The sequence below is a fragment of the Pyxicephalus adspersus genome, chromosome Z, assembly GCF_032062135.1.
Source record: "Pyxicephalus adspersus chromosome Z, UCB_Pads_2.0, whole genome shotgun sequence".
Classification (NCBI taxonomy): domain Eukaryota; kingdom Metazoa; phylum Chordata; class Amphibia; order Anura; family Pyxicephalidae; genus Pyxicephalus; species Pyxicephalus adspersus.
In genome coordinates this window covers 42,374,839-42,388,345 of record NC_092871.1, presented here as the reverse complement: position 1 = coordinate 42,388,345, position 13,507 = coordinate 42,374,839, and the positions used below count along the sequence as shown (strand labels likewise).

Here is a 13,507-nt window from a genome sequence, read left to right as displayed (position 1 = left end):
TTTATGTTTTTTTTATATTTTAATGTGACCTTTTAGCAAATGTTTCTTTTGAATAAAGTTGTTTGTAAAATGTTGTTGTTTGGAGTTTTTTTTTATGTGATCTCCTTTCCAATCTCCCAGGACATACAGTTTAAAAAGTCAATTATGTGTTTTTAGGCTGTTCCTTTCTCTGAATTGTTTGAAAAGCTAAAGAAAGCACAATTGTCTTGTTAAAACTCAGTTGTTTGATGCGCATAGTTGTGCGCCAATCTTCAGGAGTATGTAGCTCATAGTTGTGCGCCAAGGCGGACCCGCTATGTGCGCCTGAACTGTGTTTTATCAGTTGATAAATGCACCGCTTTTGCACAGTCCTCATTCAGGTAAGCTTTTATTTTTTTTGTGTATATTGCTTGTTTGGCTTCATATGCACTCATGTATGTATAGACATGAATGCACATATAGCAAAACATGTATGTATGCATTTGGAAGTGTGTACGTATACATAGAAAAGAGAAATTTACGAAGAAATAGGCAAAGAGGGCTTTGTGGACCATCATTTTTTTGGCAATCAATGTGGTTTGATGTTGTGCTTGGCAACCTGGACCTCCTACCATCACCATCAGGTGTGTTAGAATGAGTATGCAACTTAGCTGGACAGCTAATTGACAACCAGTTTGGACAACAAGTGGAAGTGTGTTTGTATACAATAGTGCTAAGATCAGGCAGCACAGCACAATGACAACAAACCGATAACACAACTACAAATGAACACAGGAGTTGTGTAGCGGCAAATCAACATGAGTGCAATGTCAGACTATTAAAAAAATTAAAACCATGACAATTTATTCAGAAAAGGACTATGTACATAATACATTCAAATACCAATATGTGACAAAGGCAACGATGGGGGTCAAGTAGCAGTTTAAAATGGAAACCATGCAGACATTTGTACTCAATACTTGTGGAAAAAAATGACAAAACATTGCTGAAGAATTGCTAAACTACAGAAACTGGCATTACAGACCAGGCACAAAAACATTGCAGCAACAGATGAAACTAACAATAATGAGGATCACAAAAAATCCCATCAATGCATACCATCCAAGCAAACTTACATCCCCCCCACAAATCAATCCAGTTAAAATAGTACTAATTAAAATGCATATGTATTTGTATTCATTAAAAAGTATTTTGACATACACACACAAGTGAAATCACTAAATGTTCCTTAATACATGTATTATAACATGTTTGCCTATAATCCTTTAATATATATATATAATCCTTATATAATATATAATCCTTTAAACTAAAATATTTGATTTCTCTAAAACCAAACTAGAATGAAATTTTAATCAGGTCACAAATGTTTGTTCACATACTTTTTTACACTCATACTATTGTTTGATGACATATTAGAAAGTGCCACTTATTATATATCCAGCTTGAAAGAAATTAGTTTGCAGTGTTGCAACCAAAAGAAAAAGTAACAAGTGCAACAAATGTAACTATAAATGAAGCAAGTTTGTGATTAAATAGGATGGAACATAAAAAAGTAGCACTTACACAAAAAACATCAAGCATTAAAGATTCAAATTGACCTGTAAATGGACTGGAGATGCTCACAGAACAGGACGCAGGTGTGTGCTAATTAATTGCTATCACCTCACCATTGAGTTTAACATCTCCTTCTGAATCACGCAGCTGAAAATTAATCTCCCTAATTGGTGTATTTGAGATCTTTGCAGGAAACCGGCAGGTGAGATCACTAGAACTCGGGCCTGACTCACGGTAATAGAGATTGCTGACCGGCACGTACATACATGGTCTCTGTACTCCTTTTTTTGTGTTTTTTAACCCAATTTAACCTTTCTATGATTGAGGTCTATGAGTGGTTTACACTTTGCAGTCAATTCTCTGTATTTGCATTCATGAAGTCTTCTCCCAATGGCAGACTTGGATTTTGATATGGTTACCTTCTTGAAAGTGTTCTTCACTTGGCTGGATGTTGTGAAGGCTTTTTTTTCATCACTGTAGAAATGATCCTGCTATCATCCACCACTGTTACCTTTGATGAACATCCAGGACTTTTTGCATTGCTGAGTTCACCAGTGCATTCTTTTTAATTTAGAATATACCTGTAACTGTGAATTTTGCCAGTCCAAATATTCTTGAAATTTCACAGATTTTTTTTTCTGTTTTTTTTTTTTGGCCCAAGGATGGTCCATTTCACCTGCATGGAGAGCTCTTTTGACCACATGGTATTGGTTCACATCAAAATCCTCCAAGTGCAGATATTCTAATATATTTATAGAGATTTATAAAAAGAAATTGTAAATACACAGTTCATTAATTTATCCTAATACTTTACAATGTATATTTCTGTTCTAGCCTGTAATTCATAATGCTTCCATATCACAGAAAAAAATGTGTATGTGAAAACAAAATGATCAGCTTTATTAATAATTGTCTTAGCAAAACAGAAGAAGACACAACACACTTTAAAATTGGCAAAAAATTATTTAATTCCATTAAGAAAAACAAAGACATTTGTAACATTTCAACATTAATGCATTTTACAATTGCAGGTTTTAAAAGTGCAGAATCAGAGCAGTGCAACATCGAGGTGTACAGATATTGGTACGCACACTGTCCAATATAGATTAGAATAGATGACAGCATGACAGTTCTACACACAGATACATTTGTCTATGCTTAGTGCAAAAAGGTTATGGACTTTTCGAAATAAACCTTACAGTGCGATAGGTCATTTTAGAAGAACATAATTCTTACTGCTTACACTACAACCTTGGTAAGGCCATAGAGCTATCTATACATATCATGACTTCCTAAATGTCAGACCAACCCAGATTGCAATACAAAAACATCAGCAGCTGAAAGGCTCCTAGCAATGCATTGTGGGTCCTTTAGCACAGACATGCTTATGTTCATTCTTGCAGTGAGTTATTTGTAAAAAGAGTTACTGTATATTCCTGTGCATGCTGGGTTCACACTTACGGAAGCACCTGCTGTCACACTATAAGGCTAGTTTAGAAAGCTCATGACTTTTGCTTTGAGAAGTTCACATAGTTACCCAGCAAAAATATTTTTGTTAGAATAAGATAATGGCAAAAATACAACGCTTTTAAAAGACAAGACTACTAATAGATATAAATGTACATTTAATGACCTGATGAAAAGAAATGAAGTCTAGTGAGAGCTTTCATTAGCATTGTATAGGTAGACTTAGGGACCATTTATACTAATACATTGTGGTGATGAACATTATACTGCACTTTAATGTACATTATGTTAAGGCAGCCTGTTTTTTTTTCAGTATGTAAAACTGATGGCAGCACATACACTAGTATGTTACCAACATGGATAATGACCATTACCACAATGCAGTAGGGTTGTGCTCAGCAAGGAATATCTACTTGTTGTTTATGGGGTTATTTAATAGTACGTCTATCAGTCCCTCAGTGTGCTTGGCTGTTTTAAGGTAAGCAGCGTATGATAACTTAATAAGATTAGGTTCTATTCAGATGCTTCATAATGCGCCCTGTAAGACAGTGTGAGAACACCGAGCCGTTTAGGCTCATGAAAGCTGATCTGTGATAGATTTCCAAGAGTTACAGATCATCAGTACCATGTTATGAAAAGTTGATAAAATAAAATCTGCAACTGCAACTATAAACAGATGATTATTATGTAACAGAGTTGTTTTTCTCTGGATAGATTATTGAACCATTGGAATCTATTTTACTGCGTGTCCCAGTTTAGGTAAATCACACTCCATTTGTCTTAAGCTAGGTACACATGTGCAATAATTATCGTTAGAAAACAAATGACTAACGATTATGCACGATTATTTTGAACAATCGTATTGTGCACAATTCTGTACATGTTGTAACAATACAATCGTTCAAATATAATCCACCAATAATGTACACACACTAGATACAATCGTGTGAACGATGCAGGAAGTGACATGTAAAGGAGAAAGTGTACTGCAGAAACATCCACGATCACTGAACGACCATACACACAATAGATAGTAAACGATTGTCGCTCAATCAGATCCGCCGGGACAGTTGTTTTTTTCCAGCGACAATCTTTGTTTGTCTGCATTGTTGGTCAGTCATTGTGCACTTTTTTTGTTAACGATTATCGGACGATCGGTCATTCGTTTCCAACGATAAGTATTGCAAGTGTGTACGCAGCTTTAGCCACCATCATCTCCAGTACAGAAAGTAAAATGTGAAATGCAAAATGTTCAGAGTCGTCCTTAGAACACAAGGTTGGGGAAATATTCTATGGGCGTACATGTCTAAAAAGGGATTTCATTTTCTTTTATTTCCTGTTGTGTATTTGGGACAGGAAGTGAAATCTCCCTAAACGGACTCTAAAGTGAATTATTCTTGTGCTCTGAAAACGCAAAAGAATTTAGCCCTGTCTGAACTAGCCTTAAGGTTATATATAAAACGGTGACATCCGCAATCCTTGTTTGTCAAAGATTGCCATTCTGCTGCCCTAAAGAATGTTAGTAATGTTGCTAAGGCTGCCTATTAGGTAGCCATTTACTAGTAATCTGTCAGAATACACATTGTCATCTATAATATAATTGCCTATAAATGCACCACTTATTGTACATTAAAATCAAATGATTGTGGAATGTCCTCTATGTAAACTCCCAAAAGAGAAGGCCAAAGATCGGATTAATCTAGCCAGAAAATTACTAAGGTTTGTAAAGTAGCTTCTATGACCTGACAACATGACTCCAATCCTCAGAAAAGATCAAAATTTGTCAGCATTTTATTTGCCATCGATGCTTCATTGGGGACATTTCCTCCTCACTTTCAGTCCTACACAAGAAAATACAAAAGGAAAACTCTCCAAAGTACAAGTGTTCCAACTGAAAGATTTCCTCTCTGTTCCTATTCTGGTGACAACTTAATTGTTTTTTCTTGCTTTTGGAAAGGAGTCACTAATCCAAAAACAGACATATATTCCACAGGAGTTAAAACCTGAGGTTTCCAAACTCTGTCCAAAGCGAAACAAAAAAGCTCTGTCTTTTGATAAAACGTTAAAAAAACAAATGAAAAGCAGCCATGATGCCAGACTATTGTGAACCGCTGCAAAAGGAGGAATCAGATATGGAGATAATATATATATATATATATATATATATATATATATATATATATATATATACACACATATATATATATACACACACATATATATATACACATACACACACACACACACAGGGTAAACCAAAAGTAGGTGGACAGTAAATTTTAAGATTTATTTTATGGTGTTTGTTATACTGTATTAAATTTTATACCTACATTTATTTAAATTTAATCTTTAAATAATTTAAATACTGATGCAAGTATATTGGAAGTCTCAAAATGCTGAAACCGTTAGAGGAAAATGAGTTGAAACAATGAGACAAACCATTTACCGCATTCTGGCATAGTGAGAAAATGCATGTAACATTAGAGCAACAACTAAACTAGCCTGGTGTCACTGTTTGGGATGGTATTTAAGATTCTGGTGTTTTAGGGCCAATTTTTTTTTATGGAACAGTCACAGGCAACAGGTATCTCGAAATTCTAAGGAATCAAGTTGTTCCACAGTTACAACAACAGCCTAATTTACATGACCTTTATTTCCAACAAGATGGGGCCCCTCTACATTATTCAAGAGCAGTCCATGAGTATGTCGATGAAACATTTTCCGAGAAATGGATTGGCCGAAAAGGGACAATTGATTGGCCAGCACGTTCACCTGACTTTACCCCCAATGGATTTTTTTTTATTTTGGGGAGTACTCGAGGACAAAGTTTATAGTCAAAAACTACAAAGTGTTGGTGATTTGAAAAATTACATCAGAGATGCATTTCAAGAAATTAATACACAAAGATACTTGTGCAAAAATGTTTGTCAAAACGTGAAAGATAGTCGTCAAAGCTGTGTAAATTGTGAAGGACACCAGTTTGAGCACCTGCTTTGATAACATTTTCAGTGCTTTTGTAATGTATTATTGTATACAATAAAATTTATTTGTAAATGTAATAATTCTTTATCAAAATGTAAAATTAAAAATGATACATGTGTTAAAATAAATATTACCGCACAATGGTACGATTATATACCTAACATTGATGTATTTTATACATTTATTATACAAAGAAAAGACTATACTTTATTCTTTTAATTGATACTTTCATAAGACCAGGACAAGGATAATGTAATGTTTCATCCATTCTTGAAACTAGCAGTGATGACAATGACAGAGTGGACATCTTGATTAGAACTGACATAGTCATGCCATTTCAGTCTGAATTTTAAGTGTCACCAGGTATTATGGTTTAGGTTTATTCTGGGGTAATAAAACACAATGGAAATTTACATTAACTAAGGTAGAAATAAAAAGGAGGCCTCCATGTTGGCAAAAACATACAAGCAAAAAGTATTTATCAAGAATTAAGGGGTAAATAGGATAAGGTTTGAGATTCAAGCCAGGTAATGGGCATACCCAAACATTACAGTGGAGCAAATCCCTGAAGACTGACCTGCCCCCCCTTACCTTGGGACCAGGTACATATTTAGATTTTTTGGGGTTGTACCAAACTTTTTGTTGGACTACACAACGTTTCACATTATTTTGGCACACCAATGATTGCATATGGCATGAAATTAGGATTACATATTGATGAGCATGTGCCCACCTTTTATTGTCTCTTATGAAGAGCAGTACAGAAGTACTTTTGTACAATCCTTTATTATTGCCCCTTCCAGCAAGAGATATTGTGAACAGGAGATACTATGATATGTATATATGTTACGGCAGAGAAGTTCAATATTCATAAGTAAAACTTTTTCTAATAATATTTATGCATGTTAGCATTATGTATATACAAATTAGTCAGTTTTGACTTACAACAGTTTGCTACAGCCTTTGCAAAATTCCAACATGGCGGAATATTTTGTCACTGGAGAACAAAATTTAACTAACAGTACTCAGTCAATGTCTTTTTTCCTCTCAAGGGAATTTAACAGTGTAAATGTATGAGATATACTAAATAATATCTTCAAGTAGCCCATACAACCCATCGGCTGCAATCAGTGTACAGAATAATACCTGACTAGCTTTGAGTTACAATTAGTTCCAAATCACTTATCCTTATTAAGGCTAAAATCATACAAAAGCTTTATGTTTGTGTTTTCTACATTACAAGAGCTCTGATGCTTACAAAAAAAGAAAATATACAACGACTGGACTCTGTTCATGATAGGTTTTAGGACTTTTCTATAAACTCTTAAACTGGAACAGATGCAAGATGCTTTACCATACTGAGATTGTTTCATCTCAGTTCTTTAATTACATAACTACTGGCATGTGACCCTTAAGGAACAGTAATGCATGCCAATGGTCTTTTCAAGGTAAGATTGTTTTATACACACATAGTTTCATATACTACATTATAGCTTGCCAGTAGAGCTGGCATAACTTATGTCTTCCACACATTAAAAGTAATAAAATCAATAATTATTGGATCAATCTGCCATATCTACAGGGTAGTTGAAAGGTCAAGTCCTGGGTAATTTCCCTTTACCTATGAACACTATTTGGAATCCTTATAAGCAGAGAACATCCCTTTTTCTAGAATTATAAAAAAATAAAAGCTGCCAAATTGCCAGTATTTTAACAAAATCAAGACAAAATATTCCTATGTTCCTACCAACAATACAAAAAAATCTGTACAGATACATATAAAAATGTATAAATATGTATATTGTAACTTTTCCCTTTTTATAATCAATATTTTGTATGTAACAACCTATTTTGCTGTTAAAGCATAGGCAGTGATTTACAGCATCTTCAGAGGCCTCTAGTAGGTCATATTTACCATGTTACAAGTTTGGATCAGGATTACAAGTGTCTTTATTGCGCGTTCTGTACAACATACACCATTTCATTCCTCATGCTCTGATAGGCACTGGAAGTAGTCTATCAGGACTGGTGGAGGAAGAACTGCACAATGTTAATGAGTGCCCAGCAATCATAAGCAAGCCAAGTGCCATGATTTCCAAATATTTCAATCAATGTATTTGGCACACTATAATGATAAGCTGTTTTATGGTCTTTGATGACTGGGGGTTGGAAAAATGTTCTCTTCTTAACTACATTTTTGATGCATTACCACTGTTCATTTAAATGTATGCTTTAAAATATCTTTAGCAATATAGCAAGCACCCAACCAAATGACAGTACTCACTGTTCTGGTTATAATCCCACTACAACAAATACACTTTTTATGTTCAAAACTCTGCATTGTGGGTAAAACTTTGTAGTAAATCCTGGGGTTAGGAAATTAGGATTAGTCCACTTGCTCTAGGTCAGGGGTCAGCAACCTTTACTATCAAAAGAGCCATTTTGCCTCCTCTTCCACTAAAGAAAAATAGTCTGGAGCCGCAAAACATAACATTTGGTAACATAACATTTAAAAGTTTTAATATTTTTTTAATTTTACCTGTTACAACAAGTGTGCATGTGTAGGCCTACTTTGAAATAAATTAAACACTGAACTATGCCCCTAGAAGCCTCCAGCTTCTAAAGTATCATCCTGTTACATTAGAAACTGGAGGCTTCTAACGTAACAGGGTAGATTTTTTTGATGGTCAGAGTTCTTTATGTTCTGATGATAGCCTAACAATTACATTTTAGGGGGTGTTAGTCACAGGTGTCCCCCACTTGCACCTACATTTTTGGTTTTGTAAATCTCCCCATTCCAGAGGAATTGGGGTTCAAAGGAGGGGGATGTCATTGTACACACCCATTTGTACACGCCCCGTGGTAGATTTATTTCACTGGTAGATTTTTTTTCATTAGAACACCGGATAGGGAATCCCCCTCCTCCGCAGTGTCTTGGGAGGAAGGGGATCCCCCATCAGAGATCTCCCCGCGGCAGCCAAAGGGAGCCACAACAAGGAGGCTGAAGAGCCGCATGCGGCTCCGGAGCCGCAGGTTGCAGAGCCCTGCTCTAGGTGACCAAGAATTACACACACAGAAATGTTACTCCTAGGGCTGCTTCACACCATATATATAAGGCTCTATTAGTCAATGAATTGGCATTACATGGACAAGGCAAAAAAAAAAAAATTATAAAATATACACGTCGTTGTGTAAGCTGTAAAAACGAGGGCAGGCATAAAACAGTAATATGCACAAAAGGCAAAAAAGAAAATCTACTTGCAAAAATACACCCAGCACACGTTACCAGTGGATGCCAAAACATGTGTGCTGTATGTGGCACTGTAGTGTGAACCTGCCCTAAGGTAGACTTGACCCTTAAAAAATAAAATGACAGAAGCTCTCTCTGCCTCGGTCCATGTTTGCAATGCATAACATTCTAATAACTGAAACTGAAACACACAAAAGATTCACTGAAACACTGCCTAATGGAGAAACAAATACTGCCATTAAAACACATGGATCTGAAAGAATCACTAGGCAATGTTTCAGGAAAGTCAGATTAACATAAACAAGTGAGTGGAACACCACCCATATGATCATGGACTCAAATCTACCTGAGAAAAAAATGGAAAAAATGCCAAATTGAAAATACCTCCTGTTATTAAAACAAAAGCTAAAGACATCCAATAAAAAAAATAAAAACCTACAACTTTCGAAAAAATTAGATGGGACCAGGGACCATGGGATCTAAAACTGCTGTTCAATCCCCCCCCTTCATGTGTCTCATTGGGGAGATTTTTTTCCAGTCCAGTAGACTCAATTAGAATTAGTAGACTCAAGTAGAATCATTCCAGAAAGAAAATCCCCTCTAATCGTTGTCATGGGAAAAAGTGAGAATGCTTCTCTACTCCTATTCTGGAGACAACACAGAATTAGTCATTTATCCTTATAACTTAATTCCCAGCAACATAGGTGGTTAAAAAATGGAATATCTCCCCTATACACAGGTAGCAAATAAAACTGGCAGAGGTTCATTTTACCTCTAGACACACTTATTTTGTTGGCAAAAGGTCAGCACTCCATTCAGCAGTATTAGCTGCAAATGGAAAGAATGTGATACTCCATCTTACACTTGAACACTAGATAGATAAAGTATTAACTGTGGAATGTTTTGTAGTTTTGGCAATAAATTACCCCTGGACTGGCACCTGCCCATGACATAACGTACCCAGAATTCTAAGAAACATACTGCATTCTAAGTGGGGCCCAGAAGCAATTTCCCCTATATTCAGAATGAAGAGGACAGATGAATGACTACTTCTGATGTCTTGGCCAGAAGTATATTAAATGATTTTACATGGTGGCTACATAATACATCCAGGAAAGCTTTCTATTTATTTTCTTCTAGCAGTCATTCTCCCTTTTTCATAATAATAAAAGTGACAGACTTTGTTATTTACATCCCTTTTGATAACAGCTGTGACGCTGCAGTACTGATGGTCCCACTGGTCTCAGTAGAGGATAGATTATGGTTATCAGATGAAATCCTGTCCTGTGACCCTTCAAGACTAAAAATGTTGTTTCCATGTTGGTCCTCTGTCATTTCTTTCTTTTTACATACAACATTGTCACTGTTTGCCACTAAACAATTGGAGAGTTGAACTACGAGTAACTCTTTTTCACCATCTAGGGGAAGTTCATCAGCCAAGTCTTCCATTCCTGATGCAGGATCAAAGTGCTTTTGCACTGTGCAGGGGTCTTGAAGAGGGCTGCCTTGCCTAAGGAGTGTCTATGAAAGAAATGTTATTTTATATATTAGGTATAATAATAATAAATTATTGATAAAAATTGACAAATACAACAGCCAATATAAATGTAAAAAATTGTTTATGAATATTAGGTTGTAAAAACTGTGGTACCAAACTTGGACAAGAATAGCCCAAAGCAGATTTTAAGGTTGTAAAACAGTCAGAGACATCAGCCTACTCATTTTGGGGCCCCAGTGTCCCCTTTTATTAGTTTACTGGTAGTACAAAAAAGGCACAATTTAAAGCCTGTCTGAAACTGCAAAAAAATGGGGTGTGCCCAATGATGCACAAAAAGTTTAGGAATCCATGAAATATTTATTTGAGATATTTTAGAGCAGTAGTTGTGCAGGTGGGGTGCAAAGAAGATTGGGGTAAGCAGAATTGAACAGTGGTGGGGGATTCCAGGCAACTCAGATGTAACTGGTTATGGCCTGGGGAGGGTTCAGAGTACTGCAGAAGTAATTAGTTGTGAGCAGGAGAGTGTGAGGGGAGGCAGTACAAAGGCGAGTGGTGGTGGGTGGGGAGGGGTAGTGCAGCGGTAACTAGTGGTGCACAGTAATGAGGGGTGCAGGATAATGCAAAATTGATCAGTAGAGGGGATGGAAAAGAAGTGAAAATGGAGGCGTGAACAAGAAATCCTGAGGTTGGAGATGCATAAGCAAAGGTATCAGTGGTGGAATCCCTATTTTTTTATTTCCTATTTTTATAAAGCTCAAAATGTCAGGCTCAAAATGACAGCTCTGTCTATATTAGACATGCAGCAAGGCATATGCCAAATTGTTCCAGTTTTTAAAATTTTGCAGAGCTTGACGTGTTGATATGATATATGAGGCTTGGTTGTGGAGCACCCAGAAGATGGATATCAATAAATTATAGCTGAAAAATTAGTTTTAAGATTTCAAAGAAGTCATACCAACCCTATAGAGAGAGAATGGCAAAGGGATGGCAATAAGATCAGGAGCTGGGTCTATTGAGGAAAAAAAACAGCACATGGTCTTGGGAAAATGCATTCATTTGGAGAATTTGCTATTATTTTACAGTGTGACATTTTCTTCTAAAACTGTTTTAATTCCCTTTTACCTTTTTTCATTTTCCAATGAGCTCCACAGCATTTTCATGTTGTTAGATCTGTTTAACTTCAAATGGCCTCACATTATCATTCACAACACTACGATATTATGCAGAATTCCCTATTTAATGAACAGCGCTGAGTAATATGTGAGCACTTTATAAATAATGTTTAACAATAATAGTTCATAGTAAACTTGATGACTCTGAGCTGCCATGGACATGAGACAGCAAAGCAACCCCAAACATTTCCACTATCATGCTTTATGGTTGGTATGGGATTCTTCTCTTGAAATGCTTTCCTTCATTGGCAGCAAACATGGCAACTATTACTGTGAACTGTGGATTTACCCTGGCATACCTCTCATACAGAGTAAATTAGTGCATCCTCGTTTTAATTTTTAGATTCATACACTGACAAAAAACATTACAAAATGTACCTGCAAAGCCATTAATGATACTCTGGGGTTCTTGGAAAATGACATTTAGCATCAAAGGATAAGGATAAATTTTCTATGTCGGCCAGCTCCAAACAAATTAGCATCATTTGAAATCTTTGCCACTTTTTATTATTTTTTTTCTACAGTTGAGTGATTGATTTCAAATATTTTGTCAGTTTTTACATTGCTTTGTCAGACTTAGAGAGCTTTTTTGATCTTGGCATGGTGATATTACAAACATTACTAGCACAGAGAACACCATACCTTCAATATCTGAGTTAAAAAAAGACATTCTGTAAGGTATACTTACCTTTCACATGACTGTGTGTGTAATAGGGCCTACCTTAACATTACATTTGTATCCCACCAAGCAGGCCCTTGAACTACAACATTGGTACAAGTTGGTAAACTGTGTGGCATTAGGCAAAATCTATCCCTAGAGTGTAAAACAGTCAACCTGCAGGATTTATACCAATTTAAAAGAAGTGATTTAGATTAACAATATTGTTGCTAATGACTAATTATACCCAAGAGATATAAGGGTTGTGGAAAGAACAAGGAACACAGAACAAAAGAATTCATAAAATGACAATAAAAAAACAAGAATTAATAATATGGACAAATGCTGTATTTCCCAAGCAGTTCAGTAATAGAAGTATATTTATATACAGTGTCTAATGTAAATGAGGCCTAAATAATAGAAAATAAAAACTTACATCTTCCATTGCAGTTTCACTTGTTTCTAGGTTTGCTTTCCTGTTCATACATTCAAGCAGGTAATCCAAAACAGACTGTCTTGGGTGCATTCCCTTGTCAAAACGATTGTACATTCCACACCAAAACCTTCACAAAAAAAGATTTACCAGTGCTTTAATTTACAAATAGATTTTTTTATAAAAGTTTGAAAATCTATGTTTTAGGCATTTTAAAATGATAATTTTTCAAATGGGTAATAAATTCAACTACAGCCAAATACAGATCTAATGAAAAAATATATAAAGCTTTTCCTTAACATTTAGCCTTCATTGAATGTATGTTCCCATTCCAGAATATGTTTCTTTATTGGCTTTTGTTATTGTAAAACTGGTAATGAATGTTTAAAGAAATACAAATGATAATAAAGAAAGGTCAAAAAGATTATTGTATTTCCACTGTTGTCGTTCCCTTGAAACAATTCTCTTTGGTCTCTACCAATGAAGCAGTATGTTAGGGTAATATTCAAGG

The 13,507-nt window shown here is 35.5% G+C and overlaps 1 protein-coding gene across 3 annotated transcripts in view; it reads right to left on the bottom strand.

Annotated features, from left to right (window-relative positions):
* Positions 1-2,479: 2,479 nt before the first annotated feature.
* The window catches only part of LOC140344080 (phosphatidylinositol-3,5-bisphosphate 3-phosphatase MTMR8-like), a 43,486-nt gene continuing 32,458 nt past the window's right edge, over positions 2,480-13,507 (bottom strand). For all 3 annotated transcript variants that reach the window (XM_072431000.1, XM_072431002.1, XM_072431001.1), the window contains 2 exons: positions 13,000-13,126; positions 2,480-10,756 (listed from right to left, as the gene is read on the bottom strand). In XM_072431000.1, the coding sequence (XP_072287101.1) occupies positions 10,424-10,756; positions 13,000-13,126 (460 nt within the window). In that variant the 3' untranslated portion in view covers positions 2,480-10,423. The remainder of the gene's footprint in view (positions 10,757-12,999; positions 13,127-13,507) is intronic.